This window comes from Rhinoderma darwinii, chromosome 1, assembly GCF_050947455.1.
Source record: "Rhinoderma darwinii isolate aRhiDar2 chromosome 1, aRhiDar2.hap1, whole genome shotgun sequence".
NCBI classification, from domain to species: Eukaryota; Metazoa; Chordata; class Amphibia; order Anura; family Rhinodermatidae; genus Rhinoderma; species Rhinoderma darwinii.
Genome location: NC_134687.1, coordinates 308,698,438 through 308,715,696, shown reverse-complemented (window position 1 = coordinate 308,715,696; position 17,259 = coordinate 308,698,438). Strand labels below are relative to the sequence as shown.

At 42.1% G+C, this 17,259-nt stretch overlaps 1 protein-coding gene across 3 annotated transcripts in view; it reads left to right on the top strand.

Moving 5' to 3' along the window:
- Nucleotides 1–17,259, top strand: part of GTPBP3 (GTP binding protein 3, mitochondrial) — a 133,448-nt gene that overhangs the window by 87,004 nt on the left and 29,185 nt on the right. For all 3 annotated transcript variants that reach the window (XM_075825511.1, XM_075825509.1, XM_075825510.1), the window contains exons 6-7: nucleotides 1,473–1,545; nucleotides 8,334–8,477. In XM_075825511.1, coding sequence (XP_075681626.1) covers nucleotides 1,473–1,545; nucleotides 8,334–8,477 — 217 coding nt within the window. The remainder of the gene's footprint in view (nucleotides 1–1,472; nucleotides 1,546–8,333; nucleotides 8,478–17,259) is intronic.

Below are 17,259 nucleotides of genomic sequence, written 5' to 3'. Positions count from 1 at the left end.
GAGGAGTGAGGACCCTGCTCACAAGACCTTACAATCTATGAGGAAATAGGAGATACAAGAGGAGTGAGGACCCTGCACACAAGAGCTTACAATCTATGAGGAAATAGGAGGAGATACAGGAGGAGTGAGGACCCTGCTCACAAGACCTTACAATCTATGAGGAAATAGGAGGAGATAGAGGAGGAGTGAGGACCCTGCACACAAGACCTTACAATCTATGAGGAAATAGTAAAAGATACAAGAGGAGTGAGGACCCTGCTCACAAGAGCTTACAATCTATGAGGAAATAGGAGGAGATACAAGAGGAGTGAGGACCCTGCTCACAAGAGTTTACAATCTATGAGGAAATAGGAGGAGATACAGGAGGAGTGAGGACCCTGCTCACAAGAGCTTACAATCTATGAGCAAATAGGAGGAGATACAAGAGGAGTGAGGACCCTGCTCACAAGAGCTTACAATCTATGAGGAAATAGGGGGGCACAAAATGTGAAAAGTGCTTGTTTAGTACAATGGTTCAGTCATCTTTTAGCTCCATCCTTGCCCATTATTAGGCTTATTTATTACATTAGATGTAAAAAAAAATCTTTGGCTTTTCTATCTTTTGTTTTTTTTATTACGTTTACAAAGATAAATTGTACTATATTTTGTTCTACTCTGCAGCCTTTTACACAGCAGTTTCAATGAAATCTGCAAATATATAAATTATTTAATGGTATTATTTTATTTATGTCCTTTAGTGTACATTAAAAAAATATGAAAATGGTAATCTCAAACATAGATCGCTTGAAACATAAACGCTTGATGTTATGGGCCCAAAGCCTAATTTCCATTTCTGAGAGATTCTGATGATAAAAATATCACCTACTGATGTCTTGTCAGGTGCATTGTTGTCATGAAGACTTTGTGTGGCTACAAATCATGAGATGCAGCATGCCAACTTGCCTGCAGTCCCAATTTCACACATTGACACAGACTTGTCCGCAAAAGGGACTGTGGTTTATGGAAAATGCCTCAAAAGATAAGTTTTCTTGGTGTTTGAGGCATTCTATGTATGAATTTGGGTGCGGCTTAAATATCCCGCAATTTAACATTCGATAAATATCCAACAGTTCCTACCTCTTACGTGCCATGAATATGGGGGAACTTTAGTGGATTTGAAACTGCATAAGGGTTCTATAACAACACTGACAGAAATCAAAACCAAACTGAACTAGTGTTGTCATCAAAATCTCTTCAGGCTTCGGGCCTGTAAATTATAAAGGGACAATACTGGTATTTTACTGAAGGTTATCCGAGTGTGTAACACCCCAAGATTATCATTTCTAGTGCCAACTCGGCAGTACTGTGAAAATTAAACACATTGAAACAGTTTGTGTGTCATCTTAGCTACTTAATTACCTACAAATTGTAAAATATAATATGGACACCTTCAATTTGCTGGACTGAACCTTGTGTACTTTGTGTCTTACCAGGCTCTTGCTCACATTGAGGCCTTTATAGATTTTAGTGAGGATGATAATGTGGAGGAAGATGTTCTAGTAGCAGGTAAGAATTCCCATTAACCATCTTTATATGACTACATAAAAGCATTTTGGGGGTATTTATCAACCTTTCTACGCCAGTTTTATGGCGTAGAAAAGTCCCAAAAGTTGCAAACTGCGACATTTGGCCTTTTTACACCGCCCTTGTTACTTTTGTGTAAAGGGGTTTTGGCTTTGGAAAAGGGGGCGGGGGCACAACGGGCCGACAAATTATTATAATTTACTATTTTTACTATTATTTATTGATTAACTTTTATAAACTTTTTTTTGTGGAGAATAGAAAAAACCCTGAAATTTTGCCACTTTTTTTTTTTGCGTCCAAAATCTACGCCGTATACCATGTAGTATACGTTACACTAACTTTATTCATCGGGTTGTTACGATTGCAACGATAACAAATTTGTATAGATTTTGTATGTTTCACTACTTACACAGTAAAAGAGCTTTTTTTTCAAAATTATTTGATTTTGCGTCTCCATATTTGAAGAGCTATAACTTTTTTTTATTGTTCCACCGATGCAGTTGTATGAGGGCTTTTTTTTTTGCGGGACGACTTGTAGTTTTGATTGGTACCATTTTGGAGTAGATTTGACTTTTTGATCACTTTTTATCACTTTTTTAAGGCAGGATTCACAGAAAACAGCAATTTTTCCATTGTTTTTTATTTTATTTTTTATGGCGTTCACCGTGCGGGTTAAATAATGTAATAGATTTATAGTCGGGGTCGTTACGGACGCGGTGATACCAAATATGTGTAACATTTTTTCTTTATTTTGTTTTTTTAATAGTAAAGCAGTTTGCAAGGGGAAAAGGTGGGTTTTTCATTTTTTTTTCACATTTTTTTTTATTAACTTTCTTAAACTTTTTTTTTAACTTTTTTTACTAGTCCCACTAAGGGACTTCAATATGCGATCATCCGATTGCTTTTATAATACACTGCAATACTTTTGTATTGCAGTGTATTACTGCCTGTCCGTTTAAAACGGACAGGCATCTGCAAGGCCATGCCTCTGGCATGACCTAGCAGGCATTCACTGCAGGCAGACATGGAGGCCTTTATTAGGCCCCTGGCTGCCATCGGAGACACAGACACTCGGCGATCTTATCGCCGGGTGTCAGTGGGATGAGAGGGAGCTCCCTCCCTCTCTCCAAAACCACTCAGATGCGGCGCTCGCTATTGAGCGCCGCATCTGAGGGGTTAAACAGGTGAGATCGATACTTCTATCGATCTCACCTGTTCGAGCAGGGATGCCCCCAGCCCTCAGCTATCTCTGAGAGGAGGGAGATTTATCGGCTCCCTGCTCTGTTTATTTATTCTGATGCAGCGCCGTAAAAAGGCTATTGCATCAGAATAAAGCCCATTAGTGGCCAGCGTGAAAAGGCGTATTGGCGGTTACTAACAGGTTAAAACAACTTTTTATATCAATTTCTTATTGAAGTTTGACAAGAATACAAAAAAAAGGATAAACACAGTCCATATAAGAAACATTTCTCTTCATAAATACAGACATAGTAAAGAAAGGCAATAGGACAGTGACACTGCAGCGTCCCAATTGTTTCACAAGTACAAACAGTCCCTATTTACTGTAACAAGGAACCAAAATAGTAATTAGGAGAAACAAACGGTAGTAAACCTGAACACTGCCTACCTGGGACATCACCTCACAAAGTGTCTGCAAGGAGGAAGAGTGTATACAATAGCCAAACATACATTCTACAATACATAGCGATACAATGAAGGTCAGGAGAACAAGTGCCACAATCGTTTACATAATTACCAAGAAGTTGTCGAAAAAGACCTTAATTATAGACCGTATTTTAGGAATCTCTTTAATAAAAACAAAAGAGGAATTACCACAAATGTTATTCAAAGATGTCAGAAGATAGATGGTACAAGGGGTGGCGTGGATGACATATTAGAAGTGGACACAATATCCTTTCTAAATTTCCCAAAGGCATAGGACTAGGATCCTTTCACCTGATAAATGGAAGGTGAAATATCCGTCTTCTACGACCTAGCAATGAGTAAGCGGGCAGCTATAATAATGTGGCTAACCACAACATGTGCTTGTGAAGGAATAGAATCCATTCTTATAAAACATAATGCCCTAGCCGGATCAGGGAGAATTCTGCTTGAAGAAATAGTGGAGAGAAGACCTAAAATGATCAAGCCAAAAGGAATGAACTCCTGAACGTTACCACCACATGTGAAAGTAGAAACCCTTGCACCCACAGCCTATCCAGCATAAATCCGAGTAAGACTGGCTTGTTTTCGCAATTTGCGTGGGGGTTAAATACCAACTTAACAATTGTTTTTTTAAGTAGTTTTATATTAAAACAGTTTTTTTTTACTTTTTGAGATACATCTTTTATGTATCTTAGAAACATAGAAGCTGTATCTTGCGCTCAAACCCATTAGATCAGTGGAATGACGGCTTCGGTAACGGCTTCGGTGACAACGGATCCTGCATGTCTCTGACACACAGTATCCTGATGATATCGATCACATCTATGGTTATGACTTAGTTGTGATTGATGACAGGACCTGCTGTCTCCAAAGCCGTCAGTCCCACTTACCTGACGGATTCTGGTTTCAGTACAAGATACAGCTCCTATTTATCTACGGTATAAAGAAGCTGTACCTCAAGGGGCCAGTTCACACGTTGCGTAAATACTGCAGATTTTCCTCAACGAAATTTGTTGCAGAAAATCCGCAGCAAATACTGTAGCAGTAAAGTGGATGAGATTGAACAAATCTCATCCACACGCTGCATAAATACCGAGTGGAAATACAGCTCAGAAATTGACCTGTGGTGCGAAAATTCATTCCGCAGCATGTCAATTGTCTTTACGTAAACGCTGCTTATATGTTGTGGGATTTCCCCGTTGAATTCAATGGGAATGTAAATCCTGTTCCGTTTTTTTGCGGCGGATTCGCAGCAATCCCGCTGCAAAAACGTAATTTAGAAAAAATAAAAATAAACTTACTTAGGAGTCTGTGGTTCATCCTCCTGGGATGACGGTTCATCTCATGTGAAGGCCGCTGCAGCCAATCACAGGCTGTAGCGGTGGTCACATGGAACGTCATCCCAGGAGGCCGGCCTGGATGACCTCAGAGGGCCAGCCTCCTGGGGTGACTCTTCATCCCATGTGACCGCCGCTGTAGCCAATCATAGGCTGCAGCGGTCTCTTGGGATAAGATGTTATCCCAGGAGGCCGACCGGCTTTAGTGCTGCAGTTTTTGGGGGCGGACATTTCCGGGCGGAAAGCTGCACCACAGTTTGGTGCGCATTTCGCCCGGAATTCCCTGCGGCAGACAGGGCGGATGCGCTGCGTGCTATTACGCAGTGTATTCGCCACTCGTGAACTCAAAAAGTAGATACAACCCTAGAAGACATGAGAGAGTTAGACAGGGCAATTGGGGCACTTGCGATTTACTATGAATTAGTAAAAAATACTTTGCACCATCAAAGTGGGTAGTCATGTTGTGTAATTCAAGTGGTACAAACTCCCCAAAAAACTATTTTAACTGGTTGCCGACACAGGACGAGTATGCTCGTCCTGAGCGGCGAGCACTTCGCGCATTAAGACGAGCATATTCGTCCTATGTGACAGCCGTCTGTGCGCGTGATCGAGAGCAAGGTAACGGCTGTAATACACAGCCACGGCCCCGCTCTGACAGCGAAGAGGAGAGAAACATCTCCTCTCCGCCGTTAACCCTTTGAACGCCGCGATGAAAGCTGATCGCGGCGTTCAAAGAGGGGGGACTGCACATTGATCGCGTCACAGAAGATAACTGTGACGCGATCAAAGCCCACAACTTGTATGGCCAGACAGCCCAGGGTCCATTGAAGGACCCCAGGGCTGTCTGACCATATTTCCTGTTAGGGCATACCGAGGTATGCCCTAACAACTGCCTGTGTACAATCAGTGCACAGGCTAATGTACTGGCATATAGATCTATGCCAGTACATTGCAGTTACAAAATCAAAATGATAAATCCCTTTATGGGATTAAAAAAAAAAGTTAAATGAATGTAAAAAAAATTTATGATAAATAAATAAAAAGTAAAAAAAACACACATTTTTTATAATAAATAAACTTTTTAAAATATAAGTCCCAAAACATGAAATAATATAGACATATTTGGTATCGCCCCGACCGTAACAACCTGTACAACAAATGTATAACATTATTTATGATGATCGGTGTATGGTGTAAAAAAAATAAATATTAAAACTGCTGCGGAACTGCATTTTTTTCTGCATTTTCGCCAAAATAAAAGTTTATAGAAATTAAACGATAATGTATTTGTACCAAAAAATGGTACCCACATAAAGTACAACTTGTCCCGCAAAAAACAAAGTCTCATACAACTACGTCGTACAAAAAATAAAAGAGTTATGAGCGTCGGGATGCAAAGAGGGAAATGTAAAAAAATCGCTCCTTCCTCAAGGCCAAAATTGGCCGTGTCCTTAAGGGGTTAATTCAAGGTTCTAATGCAACAGAACAGGTGAAAAAAACAAGTGTGTGTATGTGTATAAGAGTCCAGTGGTCTATTCTATTTAGTGATTGATAGTTATTTCTATATGTACACGTGCTGAGTAGGACTGCCCCCTTGACTTCTAAGCCCAGAATGAGCAGTGATTTAAATCCATAAATTTCAAGTTATACGGAATCTTTTCCCACAAACCTATATATCAATCTACACTGTGAATTCCTCTCTGAGGCATGCTGCACGCAGATTGGACAGCATTTTCAGTCTAGCAGGTTATCTTTAAAATGGAGTACTAGTATGCCTTATTGGCCCTTCTTTGCCATTAAGGCATACTTATCCTTTTGAGGTGGAGATCTGAGACAAACTAGTTGCTTGGAATATGCTGCCTTACAACCGCATTTAAAGGGGTATTTCCATCTTAAGCATTTATGGCCGATTCCAGGTGTTTAACACCCTCATCTGTTTATCTTAAAGCTTCACTGTCAAAAGCAACCTGGCATAGCTCAAGCCATGGCATTAATCACTTCAGCTTGTATTTCTAAAAAGACATTTAAATAGAAGATCTCTTTCACAAATTAAGGTAATACTAGATAATGACTATATGTGCACTAAGAAAAAGCATCGTGTGATTGACATTAAGTGAATCTCCACCTTTTATTATCATGTCGTTTTTGGTATATCTTTACAGCTGCCAGAGCTCTGTTTCTCTAATACAGAGCTTCAAATAAACTGCGCAAATATAGACTTAAAAGGGAACATGCTGGTAACGTGCAGCCACCACTAGGGGGAGTTTAATAGCTTAGAAGCTTACTGCGTACTATCTTATTAGTGAGTTCAATGTATAACTTTATTCTGTAAGCTCACATGTTGTATTTTAAATCTATTTCATGCAGGGGCTTTGTATCAGAAAAACAGCTCTGCCCGCTATAAAGATATACCGTATGTGTAAAAAATTAATCCGCGCAGAATTTTTAACCCCTGAAATGGGTGAACATTTAGTTTAAAGAGGCTCTGTCACCAGATTTTGCAACCCCTATCTGCTATTGCAGCAGATCGGCGCTGCAATGTAGATTACAGTAACGTTTTTATTTAAAAAAAACGAGCATTTTTGGCCAAGTTATGACCATTTTTGTATTTATGCAAATGAGGCTTGCAAAAGTACAACTGGGCGTGTATTATGTGCGTACATCGGGGCGTTTTTACTTCTTTTACTAGCTGGGCGTTCTGACGAGAAGTATCATCCACTTCTCTTCAGAACGCCCAGCTTCTGGCAGTGCAGACACAGGTCCTGCATCGTGTCGGACGAGCGAGGACACATCGGCACCAGAGGCTACAGTTGATTCTGCAGCAGCATCGGCGTTTGCAGGTAAGTCGATGTAGCTATTTACCTGCAAACGCTGATGCTGCTGCAGAATCAACTGTAGCCTCTGGTGCCGATGTAGCCGACACGATGCAGGACCTGGGGCAGGAAGTGAGTGACGTCACAGCGTGATCTCTCGAGAACACGCTGTGTGTCTGCACTGCCAGAAGCTGGGCGTTCTGAAGAGAAGTAAAAGAAGTAAAAACGCCCCGATGTACGCACATAATACACGCCCAGTTGGACTTTTACTTTAAACACACCCACTTGGACTTTTGCAAGCCTCATTTGCATAAATACAAAAATGGTCATAACTTGGCCAAAAATGCTCGTTTTTTAAAAATAAAAACGTTACTGTAATCTACATTGCAGCGCCGATCTGCTGCAATAGCAGATAGGGGTTGCAAAATCTGGTGACAGAGCCTCTTTAAGTAAAGTTTTTGGCTATCTCTCCCGACCTCCCCATAAACATACATGCTCGACTGCATTTTTATTTCAATAAGCCAATTCTCCCATGGCTTCAAAGCATTACGTTTTTTATTGAGTAGTCCAGTAGTCAGTATGTGTCAGGATGATCATGTTATGAGGTGGGACCGCTATGTTACATTAGTTCTAACTATGCTTACATGCTGTACTAAATCAGGAGAATATTAACTGTTGTTTTTTTCCATTATGGCTATTTAAAATAAATATAATACGTCTTCATTAACATTTATATTCAATGTATTAAAGTCAAAGATACATTTATTGTGCAAGTCAGATAAAATAGAGGTTGTTTAGTGTTGCAAATAGACGAAAGAATATGTGCTCGCTACCATCGTATATGTAATAAATATGCGTAGTGAAGTAGAGGAATATGCATGAATGTCCCTGTATAATTTACTAATAATAACTTATCAAAGCTTTTACTGTTTTTATTATTTTATTAAAATGGCAGTTGATGAAGAGGTTAAAAAGCTACAGAAAGAACTGGAGGAGCATCTTAGGGATAACCGGCGAGGAGAGAGGCTGAGAGATGGGATACAAGTTGTCCTTACAGGAGTTACCAATGCAGGAAAAAGCAGCCTACTCAATGTAATAAGTGAGTACTGATCTGTTATAATCTTTGTTTCTAGTCCTTGTTTACAATTTACTGGTATATAGTGTGGGCTTGAGCTTTTCAAACTTAATTTTTTGGCATCAATGGGCGCAGCAATATCTTACCTGAGTGACATGTCTGGCTTAATAAATTCTTGTATTCCTCATAAAAAACCAATGATGGTGCACCTTTCTTATAGACATTGTGCTGGTCCTTTGATATTCCTCCTGGAAATGTATGAATAAATGTAAGCCCATTTACACGGGCTGATGATCAAGAAGTGGCAGAGTATGCACAACCATCCCTCTATTAAAATTATGTAGTGGGAGACGTTCCTTCAGACATCAGGAGAGGTCTGCGCTTTGGTTTCAATGATATACTGTAAGATACTAAAACTGGAAAATTTCTTTAGCAGGTTATAATTAGCAGGAACTTATTTGTATCTTGCTAGTGCACTGCTCATAAAAAGGGTTTACCCTCTGGATGTTTTCATGATTGTCAAATAACATTAACCCCTTCACGACTGCCATATGGCTATATACGTTCTAACTGCCGATGCCCCGTGCAGTTAGCACGGGTATAGACGACAGCAGCCTGGATGGGCTTTAATGAGTGCAGTGCTGCTTCTGCATGAGCAGCACTGCACTCATGTGTGCCGGGGCTTCAGAGCCCCGGAATACACCCCCCACTGTAGATAGTGCCACCCGCAAAACCCTCTGTAAATAGCGCCACCTATGCTCCCTCCAGCAACGGAATCCCCGGCCAGCGCTTTGAGGGAGCCCCCGCCATCTTTCCATCCCCGCTGTAGATAGTACCACCCCACCTGCAGATAGCAAACCCCCCTCCCACCCCGCTGTAGATAGCATCCCCCCCCCCACTGTAAATAGCGCCACCTGAACTGACTCTAGGAGCGGAATCCCCTGTGTCAGATCGCACTGGCCGGGCATTCCGCTTCTAGACAGAGCCCCTGACGTCACTGTCCATTTGCACAGTGACATTAGTGGCTCTCTCTAGGAGCGGAATCCCCTGCCTACACTCTAGCCGGGGATTCCGCTACTGGAGAAGCCCCAGGAGTCACTATCCATATATGGACAATGACGTCAGCGACTCTCTCTATGAGTGGAATCCCTGGTATCAGATCGCTCTGTGTTGGGGATTCCGCTACTGGAGAAGCCCCTGGTGTCCCTATCCATATATGGACAGTGAGGTCAGGGGCTACTCCTGGAGCGGAATCCCCGCTCTGGCAGGGGATTCCGCTCTTAAAGTTAACCCCTGACGTCACTGTCCAAATATTGACAGAGACATCAGGGGCTTCCTGTAGGAGTGGAATCTTCGGCCAGAGGGATTCTGCTCCTACAGGGAGCTACACTGGTGCTATTTACAGAAAGGGGGTGCCATTTACTGGGGGGTGTGGCGCTATCTGCAGCGGGGATATTGCTAAATACAGGGGGGATCTTGCTATCTACAGGGGGGTGACGCTGAGGGGGTGTGGTGCTATCTACAGGGGTACAGTGGCATTATATTGGCACTATTGGGGACACTGGCGCTATCTACATGGCCACTGTGTGGCACTAAGTGGGCATTATCTACAGAGAGAACTGTGGCAATATGTGGGTACTGTGGCACTATTTACAGTGGGCACTATTTATGTGGGCAATGTGGCACTATCTACAGTGGTATTGCATCACTATCTACATGGGCACTGTGGTGTTTTTTAGGGGGTTAGGACAAAAAGCCCTAACGAATAACATTTATCTATATTTTTAATGTTCATGAAAAACGGATGGCAAATGCCTGTTAAAAACGGTCAGACGGCCGGGAAATGGATTAAAATTTTGAGACACATTGATGTAAAATAGCCATGAAAAACTGACAGTTGATTCGTTGTTGACTGCCATTTCTTTTCACGTTCGTGTGTATATAGCCTTATAGCCCTAGAGAGAGAGATATAAAAAATTACAAAAAAGTGGTTTTTCTTAATTTTTTAGTGATTTGTCTGCTCGTGATAACAATTAAAAACACTGAATTAATTAAACGAATCTAGAAAATGAAAGCCTCATAAGTCTTGTAAAAATCAAAGTAAAAATAGTTGTGATAATCAAAGCGGTTGCAAAGATATTATCGTTTAAAGAAGTTCATATCAAAAATTTAAAATTTGACCTGTACACAGGGGCATCAATGACCCTTGGTCATGAAAGGGTTAAATAACACTGTATGGACTTTTTTAAACTAATAAACAGAAAAAAACTCTTGACAAAGGAGTTAAGCGCTTTATGGAGTCGTAATATCAGTGGTGGTCTAAGATAACAGACTTCACCAACCTGATCTTCTAACATGTATCAGAGAATCATTTTGTAAGGATTTCCCATTTAATGTACAAGTAAAAATAAATAACTACAAAGGGATTTCCGTTCATTACATAATTTTAAAACACAAAATAATTTAATGTGTGTGTGTGTGTGTGTATATATATATATATATATATATATATATATATATACACTACCGTTCAAAAGTTTAGGGTCACTTAGAAATTTCCTTATTTTTGAAAGAAAAGCACAGGTTTTTTTCAATGAAGATAACATTAAATTAATCAGAAATACACTCTATACATTGTTAATGTGCTAAATGACTATTCTAGCTGCAAACGTCTGGTTTTTAATGCAATATCTACATAGGTGTATAGAGGCCCAGTTCCAGCAACCATCACTCCAGTGTTCTAATGGTACATTGTGTTTGTTAACTGTGTTAGAAGGCTAATGGGTGATTAGAAAACACTTGAAAACCCTTGTGCAATTATGTTAGCACCGCTGTAAACAGTTTTGCTGTTTAAAGGAGCTATAAAACTGACCTTCCTTTGAGCTAGTTGAGAATCTGGAGCATTACATTTGTGGGTTCGATTAAACTCTCAAAATGGCTAGAAAAAGAGAGCTTTCATGTGAAACTCGACAGTCTATTCTTGTTCTTTTTTTTTTTTAAACTCGTTTTATTGAAGGAGATACATAAACACCATGATAAAAGACATATCTGGGCCCCCGCACAGCGGACATGCCCAACATTAATACAAAAGTGCGTGTTACAATATAATGTCAGCAATGCATGGCATTACAATCAACCTCAAATTTAAACATGAATCAAACTAAAACATAGCATCTAAACCTTTCACAATCGTTCATAGTGCACGATGTTCCATATTTTCTTAGAAGCAATAATATATCACCATATGCAGAAGACAGAGAGCCCGCAAATCCCGATTCCATCTAAGCGACCTAAGGTATCTATAATGTCGCACCCCATCTTAAACTATACATTCCCCAAACAGATAGGAGAGGTAACCTCTTCCCCCCCCCCTTTTTTACAAAACACCTTGAGTGGGGACTGCTCTAAGAGCCCTAGATAAAGCATTGTTGGAGTAGGATGTGAGCTCAGAGTTACACCATTGATCCCACACCCGATGAAATTTATCAGGACATCTTCTATTAACATAAACAATTCGTTCATAAGGTATCATAGAATTAATCAGTTCTATCCACATAAATTTAGTAGGAGTACGAGGATTCATCCACCTAATAGTGATAGCCTTCCTAGCCATAAATAACGTCTCCCGAAGGCACGTACGTGTTGGATTAGTATACATCCCATCCTCCACCAATCCAAATAGGCAAATTCCTGGTTCCAGTCTAACTGGGACTTCCAATACCCGGGATAACAGGTCAATAACTTCAGTCCAGAAAACTTGAAGTAAAGGACATTCCCATATCATGTGATGAAAATCAGCCGGTTCATAGCGACACCTGTGACACCTGGGATTAGTCCGTCTACCCATTTTATAAAGACGGACCGGGGTAAGATAACTCTGGTGTATGATGTAGAGCTGTATCAGCTTATTGTTAATAGCAGGAGAAACAAATCTATGTGACTCTAATAGATCCAATCTGGAATCCTCATCTAGGGATGGGATCAAGGTCTGCCACCTGCCCATTGCTGGGAGAGCTGCTTTATTTGCCTTCGCATGTATAAGGTAAGAATAGATGGAGGAAATTAACCCTCCGGGGCCCTGTGATCTAATAACCCCAATCAAGGGATAAGTGGAAATAGGTGTTACTCTCCCCCTATACTGAGTCAGCAGTGAATGGCGCAATTGCAAATACTTATAGAAAGCTCGTCTTGGAGCTTGATAGGTTTCCTCCACTTGAGTAAAGGACAGCATCACATTATTCACAAATAAATCTCCCACCGTATTCACCCCCAGTGTCGACCAAAATGTATCATCCTGTGAGGAGAATAACTGATCTAGTACCCCATTCTGCCATAGGGGTGTTTCCGCTATTATTTGGTCCTCTCCTGAGATCTTAAGTGCTGCCGACCAGACATTGCGAGCAACCCTATGTATCGGTAAAGATTTCCTACTAAGGGGAAGTGAGGGTTCTAATACAGGCCAGAGTTTAGGAATATCCAAATAGTTTGCCAGACATAGTTCCAATCCCTCTGGTACGTCAGGTGTCACCCAGGCGGCCATATACTTGAGCTGGCCCGCTAGATAGTATAAATATAAATCAGAGCGGGCCATTCCCCCTAAATCTCTGGGTCGTTGCAATTTTGCTAGCTGTAACTTAGATCTAGAAGATCCCCATATGAATTTAATTAGTTGCGATTCCATTTCCTGGAAAATTGACCTTGGGATATATACAAATATGTGTTGCAGAATATAAAGACATTTAGGCTGAACCACCATTTTGATAAGGTTAATACGTCCTGCTATGGATAGAGGTAGTCTCGACCAGATCTTAAATTTGTCTCGAAACATCGGAATTAGGGGAGCAACATTTGCTTGTACCATGTCAGCGTCTAATCTCGTCATTTGAATTCCCAAATACTTAAATCTAGAAACCACCCTTAAACCACCCACCAATGAACCTACCCTACCATTTCTGCGCGGGGAAAAGTACATCAGACACGACTTGCCCCAATTAATGGACCGTCCAGAAAAATCTCCAGACCTATCAATTATGGTCATTGCTACATCTAGGGACTCATCAGGAGATGACATAAATACAACAGGTCGTCGGCATATAGTGCCACTCGGTGTTCCGCAGAGTTTAGGGGTATGCCCCGGTATATCACATCAGATCTAAGTAGAATAGCTAAGGGTTCTACAGCGATTGCAAATAATAAAGGTGAAAGCGGACACCCCTGTCTGGTACCAAGAGCCAAATCAAAATATGGAGAGAGCTGTCCGTTCAAGAACACTGCCGCTCTGGGATGTAGATACAATAAGGAGACCCACTGACAAAACACAGGACCAAATCCGAACCTACGCAGAGCATGGAGTAAATATGGCCATTCAATAGAGTCAAAGGTCTTTGCTGCATCCAAAGATGCGAAGGCCCAGTCCGCACCCTGTCGCGATGCAATCTGAGAAACAATTTGGACTCTGCGTAGGTTGTCTGACGTACCTCTCCCCTGTATAAACCCAGCCTGGTCAGGGTGGATGAGAGAGGGCATAATACCATTAAGTCTATTTGCCAATACCTTAGTTAAAATTTTATAATCTACGTTAAATAATGCTATGGGCCTGTAGGAAGAACAATCCAGGGGATCTTTATCTGGTTTAAGTATCACCACTACTGTGGCTTCATAGAAGGAGTCGGGGAGGGACCCCTCTAACAAGGATTTATGGTAGGTATGAAGGAGTTCTGGGAGTAACTGCTCTTGGTATCTCAAATAAACTTCCAAAGGTATGCCATCCGGGCTTTCCCCTTAGACATATCCCCTCAGTCAGCTCTTCTATCGTGATCATGCCATAAAGTAGGAGACTCTGTTCATTAGTTATAGAGGGGCAGGTGATAGATTCACAATATGCCTGCAACTCTTCTGCAGTTTCCGTAGTTCTAGAGACATATAAGTCTTTGTAAAAATCAGAAAATGCAGAAAGTATATCTGACGTAGCAGTGAGAATAACACCATTAGGGCTTCTAATTTTCAAAATAGCTGGGGAGGAAGTATTCTGGTGGATGAGATGTGCTAACAGGCTGCTGGATTGGTTTCCCTGTTCAAAGTACTTCTGGTTTGCAAAGAACATTTTACGTTTGCTTTTTTCCGTCAGATACATTAAATATTGTCTTCCCGCCTGTAACCAGCTAACCCTATTATTTTCCGATGGGTCCGAGACATAAGTGGCTTCTAGTACCTTGCAGGAGTTAGCTAGTTCCTGTTCCCTTTTAACCGATTCCTTTTTAATATAAGAAATGGAGGACTGGAGACAGCCCCTCAAGTAGGCTTTTAATGCATCCCAGTAAGCTGAGTGGTTCGTACCATTTCCATTGCCCTGTGTGTAAATGTGAATTTGATCAGGAATGCGATCCTGCTGGGTAAATTGAGTTAACCAAAATGGGTGTATTTTCCTACAGATATGGCTTCTTCTCTGGGACGTGTTCAATTTTATCATCATAGGGGAGTGGTCGGAAAACACCCGGGGTAAATGTTCTACAGATGAAATCATTGAACCCGCGCGCACATTACCGCAAATGTAGTCAATCCGGGACAGTGCATTTCTCCCCGGGGTATAACAGGTATATTCTAGAACATCCGGCCACATATACCTCCAAAGATCATGCCATCCCACCTCTTCCAGAAATAGCAAGAGAGGAAGGGGTCTAGCTACACCAGGGGGATCTGTCCCTACATCCGGGCGAAATCTGTCCAATGTAGGATTTGCTACAGTATTATAGTCTCCCATGCAGAGGACCGTAGCTTGGGGATACTCTGACGCAAAGTTGGCTGCCTCATATAGTACCGCTAGGGATTGTGTCGGGGGAATATAAATGCCCAGGATAACAAAAGGATGGCTCTCTATCCAGGCATGTACAAAAATATATCTCCCATCTGGGTCACTTTGCATAACTCCTGGCTCCCACCTCAGGGACTTGTGAACTAGTAAGGAGACCCCCCTGGAATATGAGGAGTGCGTGGAGTGTGCTGACCATTGTATCCATGGTTTCCTCATAAATTTAATAGTGTCTGACATTAAGTGCGTTTCTTGCAAACATATTATTTGTGGACCTCTTGCTCTGATCTGAGAGAAGATTTGATTGCGTTTACGTGGCTCTCCCAATCCCCGCACATTCCAAGACATAACACTTAGAGACATCATGCACCGCTAAATGAACGATCCTTAAAATGCAAAAGTAAAAGATTTAACAAAACAACAGTAAGCGGAGGGGGAACTCAGTCTCCCTATCAAGAAAATCTTCCGAACTAGGGGAATATATCCCTTCTGAATCACGGGGGTAGTCTATGTGAGACTGGAAACTACGCACAGACTATTGCTCCATCCTCCCCCCTCCAGCGTCTCCAACCCACACAAGACAGGCATACAACCCGTCATATAAGGACCCGCAATAATATGGAGTAACAAGTCGCCCCAGGGCGGACTAGCAACCCTTTCAAGGACAATCCAGTTATCCCAATCCAGTAACAACAATATAAGCAAAGTAAAATACAGTGGTTAGAGAGAGTGTACATTCAATGAAAACATATCAGATATACCGATATTATACCACTAAGCAGCAACCTGGATCAGCGTCAAGAGGAAAGGAAAAACAAAAGTTCCTAAAGCAAACCGCAGCTCCACAAAAGTCACCGAGTCTCCGTGTCCACGATTCTAGGTGTCTGATTACAAAACCGCAATCATGGTCTGGGGCCTGGGTTATTTCGGCTGTTCAGCCATTCGTCAGCCTCTCCCGGAGTATTGAAAAAGATAGATTTATCATGATGTACAACTCGGAGCCGTGCTGGGAAGACCATGGAGTATTGAATCTGAAGATCTCTCAACCGTCGTTTAACGCCCACAAATGTAGCACGAGCTTTCTGGAGTGCTGCCGAGAAATCTGGAAAAATCGTGACCGTAGCGGTGTTGTGAGTGATCTGGCCCTTTTGGCGCGCAGCTCTCAAAATGGCGTCTCTATCCTTGCTGCTGAGTAAACGAACCAACATAGGCCTAGGCATGGCTCCTGGCGGTGGTGGTCTGGCGGGAACGCGATGTGCTCGTTCAACCGCATAAGCCGCAGATAGTGTAGCGTCAGGCAGCGTATCTTTGAGCCATTGCTCCATAAATGTCCCTGGGTCCTTGCCTTCAGCCCGCTCTGGCAGGCCCAGGATACGAACATTATTCCTGCGCATCCTATTCTCAAGATCATCCGATCTTTGTGCCCATGCGTCTGCTGCCCTTTCCAGGGCTCCGATTTGTCGCGCCACAGGGGCAGAATCATCCTCTATTTGCGAGATCCGAGTTTCGGTATCACGAACCCGATCTCTTAGCTTCTGGAGATCCTGACGCATCAAACCAAGGTCCACCTTAACCTCATCTATTTTCCCAGTAAGAGAAGTAGTAGACTCACGTATAGCAGTCAGGAGCTGTGCTGTGACTTGTTTTAGTGATGGTTCCGGATCCTCATCTCCCTGAGGGTCCGCCTCGTCATGCTGCTGTCCAGGAGCAACGGCGCCATGATGGCTGCTTGATCTGGCGAACTCTTTGAGGCGGTCAGCGGCCGCTGAATTGCGCGTCTTACTCATGTTGAGCTCTCCTCTACTATGCCTGCGATTGCCCCAAGTTCAAGGAGTATTTGCGGGTAGTTTTACGGCAGGATTAGTGCAGAAACACTGAAGCCGGGACCGAGCTCTCACAGCATGCGACTGCTCGCGGCGGGAGTCAGCCACGACCCCCTCTATTCTTGTTCTTAGAAATGAAGGCTATTCCATGCGAGAAATTGCCAAGAAACTGAAG